Source organism: Castanea sativa, chromosome 2 (genome assembly GCF_040712315.1).
Source record: "Castanea sativa cultivar Marrone di Chiusa Pesio chromosome 2, ASM4071231v1".
In the NCBI taxonomy this organism is placed as follows: domain Eukaryota; kingdom Viridiplantae; phylum Streptophyta; class Magnoliopsida; order Fagales; family Fagaceae; genus Castanea; species Castanea sativa.
The window spans coordinates 23,371,634-23,392,337 of record NC_134014.1 but is presented as its reverse complement, the minus strand read 5'-3'; the positions used below and the strand labels follow the sequence as shown (position 1 = coordinate 23,392,337).

Below are 20,704 nucleotides of genomic sequence, written 5' to 3'. Positions count from 1 at the left end.
TATTTACTGCTTTATTCACTTATATAAGGGGGGTTGTCCCTTATTGTTAAACTCAGAATCTTTTCTAGGATTTCCCTTAGAACTCTCTCTAGGACTTCCTTAGATCAAGATATCTCACTGATTACACAAAGCTTGTAACTAGGAACCAGGACTAGCTTTCAAGTCTTGTACTATTTACCCAACCTGTTGATCACTGTAATCTTGTTGCTACTACTACTGTAAGTATTTTGATGTATATTCAATAAACACTGCTGTTTTCAATACTTTGAATTATTTTGATAAACAACTGCTTGGCTGGTTCTACCGCCTTACTTTCAACTATTATTTACTTTGAATTAATTCCATATATCTGCTATCTGTTGTGCTTTCGCCTTCTGTGCTGTCGTCCTTCACCCTTTATGGTATCAGAGCCATTCTTTCCTTGGCCGATAGTGTTGTTGTGTCTTTCATATTCTGTCTGTGTCTACCTGACCTTGTGATACTTCGTTGTTGTGTTGATCTCACCGTCGTTGGCGCCACCGCCATTATAAAAAGTCCCAGATCCGAACAGTAAGGCCCATGAAGCCAAGAGAGCGTGAGGGCGTGAGAGGAATAAGGTTGATGTCCGGTATGTGTTACGAAATGTAACGGTTGTGAGAAAAACATGATAATTGAGTGTTATAACTAAGTTAGATATTGATAGGATGTGGAGATCCGACTCCTTTGTTAGCTCTAGGACTAGTTGTCCTCTTGATATTGTGAATGAAGAAGACCTCACTGTTGGAGAAAGTGAGTATCCAGATTTTAGAAAATGGAATATTCCTAAAGTTTCTACTAAATCTGTTTATGATCTAAATTGGACTGAAAAAAGTATTTTTTTTTTTCTGAATATAGAGCTAGAATTGTTGAACAAACTTTTTCTATTTCCAAGACTCATGAAAAATGTTGTTTATTTTCGAAGAAAAATATTAACGAGTTTTTGTCCAAGAAAAATCTTAAATATTTACACATTGGTTTGGTTCAAGTTGTTGTTAAACCTTTAACTAGAAAAGGAATTGATGCTTCTGTGCTTATGTGTTTACGTGATGCTAGATTTAAGAAATTTAATGATAGCATTCTTGGCATGATTACTGCTTCTTTGTATGATGGTCCTGTTTACTTTGATTGTTATCCTGATCTTGTTCTTGCTTTAGATGATCCTAATATTATTAAAGCTTTAACCTTGAATATATTGACATCTGGTTATGATATGGATGATGGTAGTAGACCATTTACTCTTATTTACCGAATTTTTTATAGATTGCTTGATTCCCAACTAACTCCTCGGTCTAGAGGATGTGATCCTGTTGGAAAAACTATGTTGATTCAATGTTCCACCCCTGATGCTAAGATCCAAGTCCCTAAAATGATTCAATGGCAAGATATTACTCTTTCCAAAGAATGGACTTTGGAACAAGTAGTACCACCTGTTAAACCTGTTTTTGATGAACTTGATCTTACTAAAATTGCACAATACACTGATGGAACTGTTAAAATATTTTTTGATGATACCAAATGTTTTCCTACTCACAAACCTTTAAGAATCAATGAAGGAAGAAAGTCCTTTGTTGGATTTGAAAGTGTTGTTAAAAGAAATGCTGATGTTGACGAATTTTTGAAAAAGAATTTTGAACCACTTGATTTAAAGCTAAAAGGAGTTGCTAGCAACAATTCCCAGGTTAACAATACTTATTATTCAACTAAACCTGAATTTCTCCCAAAATATGATCAAGAAGAAGAAGAAGATGCAAAATCTGAGGCTCTTTTTGGATATGATTTTCCACCTATTGAAACTTCTCCTCTTTTCAAACATCTGCGTGTGATAAATTTGATGGATATGGATGTTGAAACTCCTGCTTTTCAAATTGATATGGTTGCTTTAAGTAATGAATTCTTTTCTAAAGCAAACCGTGATAAAAGAAAGTATTACCAAAGTACTTTTGCTCAGTCTGAAAAAGACAGAATCAAAAGGAAATGGAGAGAAAAAATGAATTTGTTAAAACAACATATTTTGTTTTTTGATTATCTTGAGAATTATTATGTTTCGAGAAATGAGGTTCATACCAATTACTTGAACGTAATAAAAAAATCTGCTTTTGTTAAACATGATAAAACTGTTGTTAAATCCAGCCATCCACCCCTTGAATCTGTTTTGATTACTTGCAAAAGTGATAAAGAAAGCACTGAGGTGAAAGCCTCCCCTTTCAAAATTCCTGATGATAAAACTCCTGTTTTTGCCATTATTGAACAAAACAATTTTACTAATGAATCTTTGCATATAATTGGTCAACAGCTTGACCGTATTGAAGAAAAAATTGATGAAAAACCTGCTGTTTCAAAACCTGAGAAACCTTTGATTGATTTACCCAGTCAAAGAAAAACTCTTGATTTTAAAACCTCTTAGAGTAAGACTTTTGATTTAGTTAATTCCCAAGGAACAACTGTTGAAAAGATTGAAAAAATGCTTGCTGATTTAAAAGTTAAAACCGAGCAAACTTCTACTTCTAGAAGTGTTGCTTGTTATTTCAAGAAATGAGAAAGAAATTGTTTCTGATGACGACACAAATTTTGACTCATTATCTTCAAAATCTTCTAAAAATGCTTTTGATGATGGCATAAGTTTACCAAAAATTAAAAGATTTGTTGGAAAACCCAATCCCACGTCTTTTACAAAAAACTGGTATTCTAAACCTACTCCTCCTGATTTACTGTTTGAAGAAAGATCTTCTCAAACTTAATTTTCTGTGTCTGCTGATAAACTTTATGAATGGAATATTGATGGTTTGTCTGAACAAGAAATTATTAACAAAATGGCTCACATGTCTATGGTTGGTATTGCATACATAAATAACCATGACAATCTTGATCATCCTGATATTGTTGATTTGCTTGCATCTGGTTTTACTGGTTGTCTTCGCGGATGGTGGGATTCACATCTCACAGAAGAATCCAGAGAATCTATTAAACATGCTATTAAAAGAAATACTGATGGTATGCCTATTTTTGATGAAAATATTAACCGTGGTGTTCCTGATGGTGTTAATACTTTGGTTTACACCATTCTTAAACATTTTGTTGGTACTTCTTCCAATATTTCGTCTCGAATTTCTGACTATTTGAATAATTTGAGATGTTCTACTATGTCCGATTACAGATGATACCAAAATGTATTTACTTCCAGAGTCATGCTCAGAAAAGACTCTACGAAGCCTTATTGGAAAGAGAAGTTTATTGACGGTCTGCCTCCTATCTTTGCTCATAAGGTAAAAAATGAATTAATTAGTAAAAATGATTCTATTGATTTTGATAATTTAACCTATGGAGATATTTTCATCACTATTAAGAAAATTGGAATTAATATGTGCAATGATGAAAAATGGTTAAAACAACAGTTAAAAGATAAAAAGAAAGCTAAATATGAAATGGGTAATTTCTGTGAATAATATGGTTTACCTCCTATTGCATCTTCCAGGAAAAAAGGAAAAAGTAAACATGATAAGGCTTTTCGAAATAAACATTTTGTTGACTATTCAATATTTCTGTGAACTATTGAAACATAAGGCTGAAACATAAGGCTTTTCGAAAAGATATAGTGCTGTCGTGCTTTTAAATAGGCTGAAATTGGCTCTGATATACATATATATATAATGAGAAACCATCACATTTGTAGAAATGATTGATTTAAAAAATATATATAAACTAATACTCTGTATAATTTGAACCTCTTTTCCAAAAAAATAATAATAATTTGAACAGTATAATTGTAATATAATTGTGATTGTTTTTAATTGTATCCGTACATATGCATGAGGCTATACATTAGTGATAAATAAATGAAAGATACTTAGGTACTCCTAGAGTACAGGGATGGCAATGGGGTGGGGCGGGTCGAAGGGTGGGGTCTTCGCCCCCGCCACATCCCACATGACTGGATAAATTTTCTTGCCCTATCTCCACCCCAACCCATAAAATTATACATATCTCTAACAAAGATAATGTAGAATAATGGGGAAAAAAAAAATTATATGAATAAAATGAAACAATGATTTTTAAACTTCCAAGCCAAATAAAGTATATGCTAGTTGAATAAAAAATTACATGAGTACAAAGTTCAATATAGGTTAGATGTTTATCAGTAGATCACGAAAATGTCTATCAATGTAGGTTAATATAAAATCTAATGATATGTTTATTTAAATAGTAGGGATTTAGAGTGTGAAAAATTTACAATTTAATCATTCTCAACATGGGGTAAAGCAAGGCAGGGTAGATCTATAATGTCTAAACCCATCTTTGCTCTGCCCCATTGTACGGGGCTAAATTCTTGTCCTATCCCTATCCCACCACCTTTGCGAGGAGGGAAAAATCAGCTTGAGATAAAGCGGGGCAAGTCAAGCAAAGCGAGACAAAATTGCCATCTCTAACAGAGTACAGTGAAATAGTGCTATTTCTTCTCAAATTTATAATAGACCTACCCATGAATTTATTTCAATGAACCCTATCGTGAATGTAAGAGGAGTAAGCAATCTGAGAGTAACCTAAGAATTCCTCTAATAAATAATAAATAAATAACAAGCAAACCAAAAACTCAGCGTTTCAGAGAAATAGGGCATCAGTAAATTATCCTTCTTCGGCTCTGCCTCACGGATCTCTTCCTTCACAACCCTTCTCCTATACAAAAGTTTTGAACCGACTTTCTCCAAAAAATAAAGAGAAGTTTTGCACCGACTTTCAAATCCTTTATATCTCTCTCTCAGGAAATTCAAACCAAAAACCAAAAATCACTGCCTCTCCGTGACTTTAGATTCCCAATCCCAAAAGAAGTACTTGTTTTTTGGGTAACTTCAAATCCTTCACTTTAAACCCAACAAATACTTCTTCTTCTTCATCTTACTTACCTTCATGGCCAACTCCTCTAAATCGAAACGCCAGAAACTCAATTGCAGAGAAGAAACAGTGGGTGCGGATAGGATCAGTGATCTTCCGGATTGTCTTCTCATTCACATCCTTTCACTCCTCAGAACCAAACAGGCCATCCAAACTAGCAGGTTGTCAAGTAGGTGGAAACTCCTCTGGACTTACGTCCCAAAACTCAACCTCGACATTGACAGTTTTCCAAAGTTTGAGTGTGATAAAGTTGCTTCGATTATCAACTTTGAATGCTATGTGTTCAAGGTTTTGGCTAAACACAAAGCAAAGTACCTCCGAAATTTTCGCTTGAAATACAACTTAAATCATCAGAAATGTCTTGACAGATGGATTTCCACCCTTACTACTTCTGCTCTTAACCTCCAGGAACTTGATCTCCAGATTATCAATTGTCCTACTCCTACTGACTGCTGTTGGAAGTTGCCACATAGCATATTCTATTGCAACAAATTAGTGGTTCTGAAAATAGAAGGGCACATTGTTCTCGATCCTTCGTCTTCATCATCCTTTCAACTCAACACACTAAAGATATTGCGTCTTGAGAGTATTACTTTCGCAAATAGCGACTCTTTCGTGACACTCCTCTCTTTCTGCCCGGTCCTTGAAGATTTGACCTTGATAATAGATGATAAAAAGGAATTCAAATTTAAAATTTGTGTACCTACTTTGAAAAGATTAAGTGTCTCCTATTTAAATAAGAAACTCGAAATAGACACTCCATCTCTTGAGTACTTTGATTTTGAGGTAATGCCGTCCTTATTTCTATTTTTTCGTTCTAACCATTGTTACAAGCTTTTATATATATATTGTTGTGATAAAGATCTCTCTTCCTGCAGTGTCAACGCAGCTATGGTTTGATTTGTCCTACCAGATTCCAGAATTTGGCCTGCCTGGTTTTCAAATATAATGGGCATAACTTGAGTGTGCTAGAGGCATTGCTCCTACGGGCTCCTAATCTACGAGTTGTTTTAGTTGATAAGGTTAGTTTAGTTAATCAAAGGTTTTTTTTTTATTTTTTTTATATACTTTTCCCTAAATTTAAATTATTTATCTGTTGTCATAAGAAGTACCATAATCATGTGTCGTGTCATCATCAGATTGCTGAAGGTCGTACACAGAAATTATACTGGACCGAGCCACCAAATGATCCTAATTCTTTGTTATCACACCTTACAACATTTTACTTCAGAGGATATAAAGGATTAAAACATGAAGTGGATTTTGTAAAATTTATTCTAAAGGAGGCGAGAGTCTTGAAGGCAATGAGAATCGAAGTTCACCGTCATTCTAAGTTGAAGAAAAGTGTTTTTGAGGAACTATCCATATTCCCAAGGCGCTCTAGCACATGTCTACTTTTAGTTAAATAAGGCATGGGTTTGATATCTCTCTCTAAACTAGTTTATAAATGGTAGTCATCAATAAACTCCATAGGCATGTAACAAACTTTTTTTGTAGGGAGGGGGAGTATATGAAAGTGGTTCTAGAGCTAATTAAACATTTTGAATTACTTATTTTACCCTTCACCATTTATAGCAATTATAAAATATACATGTAAAAATTTCTCTCAAATCTCTTTTACGCTCTCTACCCCTCTCTCTCAGCTCTCTTCTCTGTCATGCTGATCTCTTGCTCTTCTCTTTGACGTTGCTCTCTCACTCTACTTTCTCAGACCCAGCTCTCTTTCAGAGATAAACTCTTTATTTCTATTGGGTTTTATTGTTTTTTTGCTTTTGCTGGATTTTTTCAAACTCTAGTTGGTTTGTGGCTTGAGGTATGTATACTACACATATTTGGTTTGTGGATTATGTAGAAATGGAGATTTCTGACCTGATGGATTTTTTTCCTAGAATTTTAAAGTTTGGAAGAGTTGTTCACAGTGTTTTTGATAAATTGCTTGATTGATTGTGTATACTGCGTGAGTTTGATTTTTTGGATGAGAAATCAACTTTTGATTTTAAAGACAATAAGCTGCCAAAGAACTTGAAATTACCAACTCAACACCAAGCCTCCCCATCTTTCTTATTCTTTCCCTTCGACTTGCCCACATCCAAAGCCACCTCCTCCTGGATTTCACTAGGCTGCAAAACCATCTTCCAAAAATCTTTATAATGAAAATCTATATTGTTTATGAGCAATTGATGTATTATCACTGTAGCAATTGAGGGATTGGTTGTTGCGGGGTCTGGTTATCCAAGGCTTCTATGCTATGAAGCACGGGTGTGAATTCGGATTCGGGTGTGGGTGTGAGTGTGGGTGTGGATGTGGATGTGGGTGTGAGACTCGGCAATTTTTGAAAAAATAGGGTCCAAGTGCGGAGATTAAAAAATTATTAAAAATATTTTTATTTATATTTTCTATACATTGCTAAGGATACTTTTTCACATTATATAAACATATACCAATTTAAGAGCAATAGCAGATAATAGCTAAAACATGATATTCATAAATTAGAATACAACCTAAGTTTGAAACTAAAACATTCCATGATGGAGAGATTAAGGCCGAGAGATGGAGGGTGAGCTTGGGCAATGAGGCAAGTGAGAGATTTTGACTTCTATGTGAGTGGCCGTGGGTTAATGAGTGAGAGAGGGGAGACAGAGAGTGAGATAACGAGAGAGACAGTGATTCAAAGTTCAAAATGGTGAGTTTTGCATTTTTTTTTTTTACTAGAATTTCAGCATAATTCATAACCGGTTTCGGCCCTTTTCGGCTATTTTGCCTAGTTTCGGCTGCCAGCCGATATGATCTGATTTAGTCAAATCAGCGCGAATCGGCCTGGTTCGGCGCGAATCCGAAAATGAAAAAAAAAAAAAAAATCAACACAGTATGGATGCGCAATTAGCGGCGTTGCACACCACACACCGCGTTGGTGTGTGTCGGATGCGGGTGCTGCTGCCTCGAGCCACACCCATGCTTTTTAGCCTTAGGTTGGGCATTTGTGAACAATCGGCATAACACTAGGGAACATTTTTATGTTTAGCTTTGATCTTTCAATTTCTCTTTATGTCACCAATCAAGCAGAATTAAGGCCTGAAGAAACAAAATTTGTATAAGCTCTTGTCAATGTTTTAAGAGTTTAATTCCTTCTCTTTTTCTTTTCTTTTTCACCTTTAGTAGCTTTATAGCTTAAGAAATAGTGATATGATCTGTCAACTAGGAGTATTTATATTATGCTCCTGAAAAAATGCGATTATGCAGTAACTGAAGAAGACGTGCAAATCGCACAAAGGCAATTTGAATGTTTGAGCTAGCTTGAGCTTCCCTTGGTTCGGTGGACATGCATCATGCATGCATGGGTTGGTTTTTTAAATTTTAAAGTGTGTGGACATTGCAATACAAGGGAAAGGTTTTACTGCATACTGTATGTGGCAATTACTGAATATAAGAGTAGGCGATAGCAAAAAGAAGGGACAAATATTTAACGTCTACCTAATCATGTGCATTGCCACCTAACTCTTAAATACATATTCCTTTCTTTTTGCTGCCACATACCTTTATATGCATTGTACATGACCCTTGAATACCATGGACCAACATTGCTAGTCTATTTTCAAATAAGGGTTAAATTGTTAATTTAAATATATTTAATCATTTTCTCTTATTCCCATTCTATTTTTTAAAACATCCAAACCAAATGAGGAGTTAATTATTCCCCTCCCTTTTTACTTAATTTTAAAAACATCCAAACAAAATGAAGGATAATCATTCCCCTCTACTCTCCTCTCTATCCAAACTTCCAAACATAGCATAAGTGATAGTTTAGTAGTAGTTGTGATGGTTTATGGTTGTGATTCAAAGCCCCCTCCCTTCTCCCAGTCTTTCTATAAATAAATAATTAATAAAAATGAATTTTTTTAGTATTTCAATATGCCTCTTGAATGCTTATTTGAAAATTACATATCTCCTCTCTTTTCTTTTTTCTTTTTTATTTTTTTATTTTTTTAAAAATAAATTTTGAGAAGAACTCTCATTGAATTTTGTGATAGAGCAATTTGAAAGAAAGAGAATTTATCTGTTATGTCCGCTCTATAGAGTGAGTGCAAAAAAGTAATTCCTAAATGTAGAACGGTGAAAAATGAAGAGACAATAAATAAATAAATAAATAAAGAGATGGAATGGTTAGACGATTGGGTTGGGTGGGGATGGGGCTTGGTCTTGAGCTTAGGGATGACAATTTATATCCGACCTGCGGATACCCGGTCCGGCCCGACCCTAATGGGTCGGATTTTACCCACCTCGATAAATTATAGGGTCGGGTCTGGGTTTTTGCAAAAACCTGGTCCGAACCCGGACCCAACCCGTTTATATATGAGTTAAAAATACTAAAATATCTCATGTGTGTGTGTGTGTGTGTGTGTGTGTGTGTATATATATAAGTTAAAAAAAAAAAAAAAAACCCTAACCCATTTTCTCATCTCATTTCACTCCTCAGCCGCATCTCTTTCCCTCTCCCACTCTCTCGGTCACTCCCTCTCACTCACCCCCAACCCCCGATCTGTCACCGTGTAGAGCGAGGACGTTCTGGTCCTTCTGGAGACCATTAACCTTGATGGTTTGAAGAGCGTGGTCGATCTTCTCAACATGCATGTTGGTGCAGGTGAGATGCATCATGGACTCAACGCAAATCATGTTCTGCATCCTGTTGGCGATGTCGAGAGTGAGGTCAGCGGTGGAACCACTGGCTCCCCAAGTGAAATCAACGGTGAGATCAGCAGTGTCTTTATTACCTTCATTTTTCCCACTCCACTCAGATCTGTAAAATCACTACCGACACTCTACTAATGATAATAATGATGATGAATTAGATTAAATTTCGCTCTGTTATAAGTAAGAAAGAAATTAGAGATTAGAGAGGAGTGAGAATAAGGACATAGAGAGAGATTGATTGTGTGTTAATTGTTAAGTGCTTCCCATTGTTCATCCATGATGTCTTTTTTATTTTTCAAGTTTTCAATTTCATTCTTAGATTTTTTTCTGTCAATCCTCAAATCTATATTATTTTTCAACAATTTTTCTGCTGATCCTCAAATTTTTTTTTGGGATTGGGCCACAGTTTAGGCCCAAATTGTAGCATGGCTAGCGGGGCCTGTGGGTGCCCGACAGGCCGAGTTTAGGGTTAAGAAAAAAAATCCGTTTAATAAACAGGCCAGGTCCGAGTTTTTAGGGCAGACCCGTGAGTTAAGTCCAGGTATGAAAAACCCCGGCCCGAACCCGACCCGTTGCCATTCCTACTTGAGCTTGAGTTTTACCCAAATTGAGCCCTAGCCTAACTGACAAAAGTAATCTCAACTGAAAATAGCCCAACCGAAAATAAAGCCCATAAAATCTTCCCACAAATTGCCTTTTACTATATTGTTAAGAGAAATAATGTCTAAGTAAAACAATATTATTTGCATCTTGGTTGTCATAAACCCAACAAGGAGTGCAGGCATAGAATCGTTGTCTCAGCTTCATATGATCCAAATAAAGTAAAAATTCTTAAATTCAAGGAGTTGAACTCGTCAGATTGCCAAAAGAATTCCTTTACTCATTGATTAGTTTTAATTTCAATTTTACATCTGCAACTATACAAATACAATTATACATGGAAAGATTTCATGATCCTTGGTACTAGAGTAAGATTCAATTAGACTAATTGGAACATATAATCAAAAGATAATTTCAACATGGATCAAGCAAACATTTTAAAACATTACTAGTGAAGCTATTTCACTGATATTGGAATTAATGGATACATCAATGCTAAATGCAATGACAACTGCAAATCAAAGCATAGTGTGACGAGTTGGTTTTCCTTGTCCATGACATTAACATAATTTATGTTGACGCTTCTGATACTGTTCCTTCAAGTCCAAATTTTAAGGTGAATATAAAGAGTAGAAAACAACTTGGGAGTAACATTAAACAATAATTGTTGTAGCAGCGTTTGCAAAGCAGGTTTTGAAAAGTTTCAAATACAATTTTATTTTCACTTCAATAGGGCTTGAGACGGAGTAACATAAGAAACTTGCATGAAGAGAAAACAACCAACTCTTGATGATAAAACAACCACCACATAAATAACTGCAGTTAGAATAGTATCACCAGACCTCAGAACGGAGCTCGCCTGTTGATGGGGCCACCCATCTCCCAGAGTGGTACACATTTTCACCAACTTTCCAACCAGGCACATCTTTCATTACTTGCGCCTCATACTCAAGATACTTCTTCCACTCTTTGACAAATCTGTAGAAGGTAGACTGACAGAATTCAGTATTCTAAAGTTGAATGATTTAATAATAAGGCATGGGTGATGGAAGAGGAGTATCAAATATGTTCTGTTTACCTTTCGTCTTCCTCAGCTTGAATAAGAGGCAGTATGGCTGTCCGAGCAGCATATTTTTCTTCTTTAAGTCCCCTACAAAATGAACAGTTGCATTACTTTTCAAGGAAATCTCACTGCAAACGTAGCAAGTTTTGGCCCATTACATGTATCATTAATTGTTTTTCACAATATCAGTCAATAGAACAGGAATAGTATACAGGATAACCAAATATATCATATATGACCAGATATATAGAAAGACATTCCATGTAGTCCAGCTACTAAAAATTCATACTTCCGATCCAAACCCCAAACTAATATATATATATAATCTCAATTCTGATTTCTGAGTTAAAAAGGGGGGGGGGGGATTTTATGTAATACAGCAATGGGAATTGTTTCTAAAGATGACATACCTTTCTCATTGAATATTAAGACAGTTGAAACTCAAGTGCCATAAGTATGATTAAATAAAAAAAACCCAAGATTCAATGGAGTACTACAATGGAAATTGTCAGAGTTGGATTTTCCAATCCTACGGTTCATCGACAAAAATCATCTTGCTCTCAAGGACAAAAAGTCTACTCAATCTTATGAACTTTATGGTTCATAAAGAAGTTAAAAATCAAGGCATTTAATGTTTGTTACTCCCCATGAGTAAAAGCTATTAATGAACCATGCTCACCTACTTCCTCCTAATCTGCAAGACCCCACAATATTGGCAGTGAAGAAATATTTTGTCAATAAGTAACAAGTCTCATTTAACAAAAAATGCAATGAGGACATGAGTACATAGCCATAGAACTTAGGATGTATACAAGATAAATAACCTCAAAGAAAACTAGCATCTTAAGATTCAAAAGATCAAAGAACTCCAACAAATGTGAGGAAGAGTGTGAATCAATAGCGCCATCCTATTCAAAAGAGACCTTAAGAACAATAGCTTTAGCCTTATGACTATTAATTTACAGCCATCATCCTTTCTTTCCAAAGACACCACAATATACACAATGTCATAGATGACCAAATTTCAGTACTAATATGTTTACTTAAGTGTCCCCTCCATAGTTTCAACAAAACAATCACCATAGTTGGCTGACCCTCACCCCTCTAACTCCAAACTTATAAGGTCTTAGACTATATAATTAATTGACTTGCTACTTGCATGTAACTTGTTTCTAGAGCTTTATATGCATCCTTTCATTGGAGAGATTGGATGTGATAAAATTTCTTTAAAGAAAATATAAACATTATAGCTTTGACTTTATGGGGAGTTTTGGATTACCAGATGAGCTTAACTAGTGCTCAAGGACCCAAAGAACCTGACCCACCCACCCAACTCAAAGGTTTGAAGCAGGTCAGATATTGGATGAAGCAAAATCTCACCCAACAAACCCAAGTTACCAAACCCACTGATAATATAATGCTAAGTGAGATTTATGTTGACAGGGCTTGTAGTTTTAGGCAGGAGATTTATGTTGACAGGGCTTATCCTTCTTTTTTTCCCCTCATTTCTCCTCTATCAGATTAGCGTTCTCTCTCCCTCTCGTGACTCTCTCTGCCTCTCACTCTCTTCTCTTTCTATCTCACTTAGGGTCCGTTTGGATAGAACTTATTGCTGAAAACTGAAAACACTGTAGCAAAATAATTTTTAAATGTGTGAATAGTGATGCGAGACCCATTTTCAATAATAAAAAAATTGACGAAAAAGTACGTGAACAGTGCACGCACAGTATGCGCACAGTGCGCGCACTGCGCATATGTCCCCCCCGCAGCTGCAGCAGAAACGAAAAAAAAAAGAAAAAAAAAAAAGAAGCAAAACGTGAAAACGCAGCAAATTTTAATCTGTATCCAAACGCCACCTTAGTTTGCAACAACACAGCCTTAACGCCGCCGTTTACCTCACACTCTCTTCTATCCTCTCTATCAACAGTTTCTGTCACTCTTTTCCATTGACAACACATTTGACCTCATCTAGACAGAGATGCCAACAATAATGGGCAACAGCGACTTATGGTCATGGCTTTCTTCCACCTCAATGAGGACAACTTAAGCTCTTGCCTTAGATTATAATGGGTTTTTTTTTTTTTTTTTTCATATGGCTGAAATCTATTTATATCTTTTATAGGCACTGGACCTATGATTTTACTTCTAATGGCGGATGAGAGTGAAGGATTGAAAATTTGAAAGGAAATTCGTATAAATTTGGATTGTTTTTGGTTGTTGGTTATGGAGATCTGTCATACCCAATAACCTGACCCAGACCCAGTTGGTCGCATAAAGGTTGGGTGTGGATGAAACCGTCCAATCTGCTGGACAGCCATGGGTTGGAGAGTTCACAACCCAAAGGGGTTGGTTGAGTGACTGGTTAAGCCCCAACCCAAGCCTGACCAACCCTAATCACCCCTAAGCTTAACTGGGAAAAGAATTAGAGGAAGCCAAGTCCTGCTAAATTAACAATGACAAAGGTGTAACTTTTTTTTTTTGATAAGTAATCAAAAAGCTTTTATAAATGAAAGAAAGAAAGTCATACAAGAAATTCATGATGATGAACAACAAGAGAAAAGCTACTAGGGAACTAAGCTAAGAGAGGACATAAACACAGAGAGAGAAGAACAATTAGTAAACCCCCAACATCGAGACCACTTTAAGAGACTACGCTGGCATAAAAGATTTAGCTCAATCAAGGTCTTCTCTTTGTCCTCAAAGGAACGGCGATTCCGCTCCAACCACACAATCCACATTAAGCACCCTGGAACCAAGTTCCATATGTCCGACTTATCCTTTCCATGCCACTGATGCCAGCAAGAGATCAAATCCGCCACCGATCCTGGCATAACCCAAGGAATCCCAAAGGCCTGAAGCATACAAGACCATAGGGAGTGGGTAACAGGACAATGCAAGAGAAGGTGGTTAACCGACTCTCCATCCTTGCAACACAAACAACACCTATTAACCAGAGGCCGACCCTTAAGCATGAGGTTATCCAAGGTGAGAATCCGGCCATGAGCAGCAGACCACAGAAAGAACGCCACCCGCTTAGGGATCTTAGGTTTCCAAACCCCCTTCCAAAGAAGCCAAGAATTCGAAGCACCCCGGATCGCGAGGTAATAAGACCGAGCATCAAACATACCATCCCCTTTAAGCCTCCAGCAAAGGGTGTCTCTCCTACTACCCTGAGGAATACGAGCTTGGATAAGCCGGAGAAGAGAATACGAAGCCGCCAACTCCCAATCCTCAAAAGCTCTATAAAACGTTAAATTCCACACTCTAACAGTACCCCCTTCTGGAATCCACAAAACCTCTGAGATACAGGCATCCTTGACCGCTGAACACTCATAAAGCTCAGGATAGAGAGCTTTTAGAGTAGCGTCACCAATCCACCTGTCATGCCAAAAACGGATACGAGTGCCTTCCCCCACTACAAATGAAAGATGTTTAGAAAAGTTCTCCCAACCTTCGTTAATGCTTCTCCAAAGGCCGCACCCATGGGACCTCCTACAAGCCCTAGTCCTCCACCCCCCTTGACCCTCGCCATATTTTGAAGAAATAACACGACGCCACAGGTGGGTATCTTCGTGGCCATATCTCCACAACCACTTCCCTAATAAAGCCTGATTAAACGACACCACCTTTCTTAACCCCAATCCACCCATCTCAACGGGAAGACACACCTTATCCCATGCCACCAAAGGAGATTTGAAACCCCCCTCCAAAGACCCCCAAAGGAACTTCCTCTGAATATTTTCCAATCTAGCCACCACTGCTTTAGGAATAGTAAAGAGAGATAGAAAGTAAGTCGGGAGACATGAGAGAGTACTCTTAATTAACATGAGCCTCCCACCCTTAGATAAATAGAGACGCTTCCACCCAGAGAGCCTCTTCTCCATCTTTTCCAAAATAGGATTCCAGATCAAGGGGGACTTAAAAGAAGAACCCAACGGCATCCCCAAATACTTCATAGGCAATTTGCCTACTCTACATTGAAGCACATTAGCCAAAGCATCAAGATTATTCACCTCCCCCACGGGGACAATCTCGCTTTTCCCCACATTGACCTTCAAACCCGTAAACGCCTGAAAACAAGACAAGACCAAACCTAATTGATGCAGAGCTGCTCCCTAGAGGCCTCACAAAATATGATGGTGTCATCCGCAAATAACAGATGGGAAATACTCACCCCAAGAAGTTCACAGCCTCCCACCGGAAACCCCCGAATAAGATTACACTCCTCTGTCTTCTTTAAAAGCCTACTTAAAACCTCCATTATCAAAAGAAATAACAACGGAGATAGTGGATCCCCTTGTCTCAACCCACGAGAGCTACCAAAAAAACCCTCAGGGGAACCATTTACAAGGATAGAGAAACGAACAGACGTAACGCAAGCTTTAATCCACCCCCTCTATTTCTCCCCAAAACCCATCCGGCCCAACAAATAAAAACAGGCCTCCCAAGGCCACGTGATCATAAGCTTTCGCAATATCCAGCTTGCAAACCACACCTGCACTCGCTCTTCAACTCGCTATCCAAACATTCATTTGCAATAAGCACTCGAATCCAGACCGCCTTCCGCCAACAAACGAATTTCCGAGTCTCGCAGATGAGATTATCCAAAACCCTCCTCATCCTATCGCCCAAGACCTTAGACAACAATTTATAAACACTACCCACCAAACTAATGGGGCGAAAGTCTGTAATGTTAACGGCACTACACTTCTTAGGAATTAAAGTGAGGAACGAAGCATTCAAAGACCGTTCAAACGTAGAATGCCGATGGAAATCTTCAAAAAAATCCATTACATCCCTTTTCATGACACTCCAACAAATCTGAAAAAAGGCCATGGTGAAGCCGTCAGGACCAGGGGCTTTATCCCCCTCCATCTCCTTTAGAACCTGGAAGACTTCCTCCTTTGTAAACTCCTTCTCTAAGGACACCCGATCCTCCTCTTCAATACGGGCAAACTCTAACCCATCCATAGAAGGACGCCCCACCTCAGTTTCCTTATACAACTCTTGGTAAAAGAGGACTATTTGAGAGCGTACATCATGCTCATCCTCATAAAGGATACCGTTCACCTCCATCCTTTTAATTTGATTAGCATTTCTATGTGATGGAATTTTTTTTTTTCACAATAAAAATGGGCATTACTAGAAACTTGTTGTCCTAAAGTGGATCTTGGGAAGGGTAGCTTGGGTGTGGTCCTATGATTCAATGTTTTACATGAAAAGCCCACTCTCAAGACTTGAATCCTCACTTGTGCTTGGTACCCTGAGACTTTTTTTTCATCACAATAGTTCTAATATTCAAATCAGAGGCAGCATATATCAAGACAGATTGCATTAAGATAACTACTCCAAAAACATTCCTATAGAGAACAAAAAACAAAACACTGCTCTTTTGTTGGAATGAGCACGCCCAATCAAATGAACAATTTGAGGTCAAGGCTGAAAATTATTTTACCTTTTGATTTGTGCTATTTCTTATTAATCCTTTATAAACATTATATTAATTTAACATTACAATGATCACTTTGCTTCACTGGCTCTCCACTTGCTTTGCCTTGTGTAAGACAATAAGATTTACTTCATCTGGAACTTATCAAAAAAAAAAAGATTTACTTCATCTGGTGCCTAAGAGGGGCTAAAGCATCATAACATGCAGCTATTTAATACATGTAGATAATTGTGATGAGAATTCGCTCCATTCGTTTCAAATGTTTGGTAGCATTAGAAAAAATGAGTCAATGAAAAACTATATTTGGTCAACATAAAATGTATGGCTTTTTTCAGAGATTATTTTCTACTTTTTTTTTTTTGAAAAACGACTCTATCTCACAGCATGCTAAATAAGTAAAGTTCGGAAATCGTTTTTCTACTCATTTAAGGTTGCTAGCAAACATAGAACAATGAAATACTTTTATCGAAAATGCTTTTTGGAAAATGCCTCATTTCTAAAAAACATTAACATCGAAACAAACAGAGTTGATAACGAACACCATGATGTGATGCTATCTTGGGCAATGAACAATGCATTCTATACTAGGGGAGCTTTGTTGGCCTTGTAAAATATTATTTTTGTCATTTGTTTCATGTATTTCCTCATTAACCAACCTTTTCTCACACAACTTGGATCTTCTTATCTTTTTTCACTATTTAATTTTGGAATACTGATTGATTGAAATTTGAACCATCTAAACGTGTAAATTTCTCTATATGGCCAATCTGGATGTCTTTTCTGAATAATTTCTTCTCTCATGTGCGTCAAAATCCTCATTATACAATAAATCATATACCAAAAAATGTCTAAGCAACCCAGCATTTTTACTCAATAGAGCACTAACAGGTTTTGCTTTTCACAATAAATCATCATTTGATATCGACACATTCTTGGTCTAAGAATCTTAAGACCATCCAAATTCTAAAAATGATTCCTTCAAAAATCCTAAAAAAGACCAATTCAAAGTTCGAACAGTGACGGCTAATTTTTTTTTTTTTTTTTTTTAAATTGAAAATTCTCAAAGAATTGCAAAAGCCATAAAGACCCATCTCATTTCTAAAGGTTATCTCAAACCCACAAATCCAAAAACACCAAATAAACAACAGAACAGAACAGAACAGAACAAGGATGTATGTTCCATTAGCCTATTTCAAAAAATAGAGAAAACCCAGATGAGAAAATCCATAAACTAAAACAAAAACAAAAACAAACAGAAATCAGTTAATTTTAGGTTGAGAAAAATAACGGACCTTCGGATCTTGTTGCCCTGGCCGAGGCGGTACATGCCCCAGGACCAAGCACCGACGGCGACGAGGAGGATAGCCATGGCGCTGGGACCATTGCTGGAGATCCGACGGGCGTATCGGACCGGAGCGAACCCGCCCGGTGGGGGTCCGTCTTGGAGGACAGGCATGTCCCTCACGCTCGCCATCCCTGGCTTCTTCCTTATCTGTGCTTCAGTCATTTTCTCTGTGGGATTTTGGTGAAATGGAAATGGTGTGAGCTTTGCTGGGTGGAGCAGAGGAGGAGAGCGAGGCTTATGTGTGGTGTGGAGTTATGCTGGTGTGTTGCTCTTTGTACGAGAGTTACACTTTTTGGGTCCAATTGGGAGGAGCCAAGTGGTCACTCATTTTATCGCACTAACCCTGGCTTAGATTAACTATTAGTATTTAATGTCAATGCCTATTAATTAGTATTTTCAACAAAAACATCTGGATTTAAATTTCTACTAATAAATAAATAAAATACTTTTATTATTTATAAAATTAACTAACCATTGCACATTTTTGATGCAATGATCATTTCACAAATATAAATACTTATAGAGTAGAGAGTAATTGCAGATAATCATAATTGGAAGTAGCTTATATTTGTATTTAGAAAGAGTAAAACTTTAAAAAAAAAATTGTATAAGACAATAAGCTAAAAAAATCTAAAGAAAAAATTATTGTAAAGCAAGAACAGGACGTGGGTTTGGTCCCCCTTCTCCTATATATATGTGCGTGTATGTGTTATTCTCAAATAAAAATGATATTCAGTATTGTTGAATCATCCCATATTGGCAAGTGTGATATTGAGAAGGGGTTTATCACTTGCTCCGCGATATTAACTGCCACATGCAATTTTGGTGTTGGCGTGTAAGTGTATTCCCTTCTTTCATCCTCTGCCCCTATATATATGTGTGTGTGTATGTGTGTGTTATTCTCAAAAAAAAAAAAAAAAAAAAAAAAAGATGTGGGTTTGGGGTTTTTGAAAATGTGCATTTTGGAAAAAACAAGGATTTAAAAGTATTTTTTTATGAGATTTTTTTAAATATTGTTGAGATTTGTTTTTGTTAATTAAGCGTTTTGATAGCATTGGTATAGAAGAATTCTTTTGGTGTACATTACCATATATAGACTTTTTCTTTCGTTTATTCCAAATATGGACTAAACTATTTTGTTAAATTTTTTTTTGGTTAAATTACAAATTACATTATATGTTTTCAATTCAGTTTAATTTAAACCTTACACAATGTTTTGTCAAAAATAAAAAAAGTTTAGTTTAGTTCCGTCCAATGCAATCATTTTGTCAACTTCCATCCTACACCTAATTGTAAAGTCCACTAAAACAACATCCTTTTGAAAAGTGAAAATACTAAAACAAATGGTGAGATTGGATGTAACTAAAATAAATGACTAAAATTATTAAAATGAAAAAAATATATATATAAAAAACTTAAAGGACTAGATTGAAAATAGGATATAATTTGTGATTTAGTTTTTTTTTTTAATAAAAATTTTTGTTTGTTATTTTTCCCCCTTTTAAGGCATTCAAAGCTAATAATGAAATATTTGAAAATACTAATAAGTTCATAGGGAGAAACACATTAAAGTGTTTTCAAAACCCACAATATATATACAAATCAATGCATTATAGCTTTAAAAAAAAAAAAACCAATACATAGAAAAAAATATATTATAAAAGGATATAATTGAAATAGTCTGCACACCCCCCCCCCCCCCCAAAATTATACGAGATTTAAGTTTCTCAAAAAAAAGAAAAGAAAAGAAAAGAGTTTGTCATGTTTTTACATAAATTTCATAATATTTTCATTTTGGTTCATTGTTGAAACATGTTTGGACTAATGGTGTACTCGATTTATATCCATGATAGTGATAGTGATAGTGATATCTTTTTATTTTTATTTATTTTGTGTGTGTGCAGAAGTTTTGACATTTACAATTGGCATGAGAGATGAGAAGGGTATTGTCTACAACTACACCAAGATGATTACCATGAGAACTTTGTATTGAAGTATCTGTTTGGAATCCATTTATTTTGTTGAAACTGAAAACTTTTAGCTGAAAGCTAAATAAAGGTAAAAATTTGCTGAAATAGTACAATAAAATCCATGAATAGTATAAAAAAATACAGTAGGACCTATGAATAGTAATAAAAATAAGTTGAATAATAAAATAAGTTTCCAAAAATAATTTTTGTCAAACGCACACAAAATCTAATGAAAGTTAGCCGTTGAATTAGGACAGATGACAAAAGAGTGGCTTGGAGTGTGAATCATGTAGTCTGGGGCAAAGCTACACACATTTCCCTTCAGCCCTCCCCCCCCCCTAAATTTCCTTTAATATACATAATTATTTTAACAATTTGAAATTTTAGCTTAAAAAAAATTGAAATTGACCCCCCAAATATTTGAGTTAGTCCAATGATACTCTTAAAAAAATAATTAGTCAATTGGTCTAATAGTTATAGAGACACTGTTTATTTTTCTCAATTTCATTTTTTATAGTAAAAATGTGTTCTTAATTTGTTAATTGTGCCTTTTTAGCTGAATTTGAGAGGATTTACAACTAGAAGATTGATTAAAGAAAATTATTCTACACAAGTTGTTATGCTCAATCCTCTTGCAGGAATGGTAACCCCACCATAAAATTAATTAACATGACTCCGTGTCA

The 20,704-nt window shown here is 36.1% G+C and overlaps 2 protein-coding genes across 2 annotated transcripts; one reads left to right on the top strand and one right to left on the bottom strand.

Moving 5' to 3' along the window:
* The first annotated feature begins 4,692 nt into the window (after window positions 1–4,692).
* Window positions 4,693–6,599, top strand: LOC142623191 (F-box protein At4g09920-like). Its single transcript, XM_075796587.1, has 3 exons — window positions 4,693–5,691; window positions 5,784–5,927; window positions 6,045–6,599. The coding sequence occupies exons 1-3, from the start codon at window positions 4,921–4,923 to the stop codon at window positions 6,312–6,314; spliced, it is 1,185 nt and encodes a 394-aa protein (XP_075652702.1). The 5' UTR covers window positions 4,693–4,920; the 3' UTR covers window positions 6,315–6,599.
* A 4,225-nt stretch (window positions 6,600–10,824) lies between these two features.
* On the bottom strand, window positions 10,825–18,382 carry LOC142623531 (NADH dehydrogenase [ubiquinone] 1 alpha subcomplex subunit 13-B). The gene is made up of 3 exons (XM_075796968.1): window positions 17,999–18,382; window positions 11,273–11,344; window positions 10,825–11,172 (listed from the first exon to the last, which is right to left on the bottom strand). The coding sequence occupies exons 1-3, from the start codon at window positions 18,211–18,213 to the stop codon at window positions 11,028–11,030; spliced, it is 432 nt and encodes a 143-aa protein (XP_075653083.1). The 5' UTR covers window positions 18,214–18,382; the 3' UTR covers window positions 10,825–11,027.
* Window positions 18,383–20,704: the final 2,322 nt, after the last annotated feature.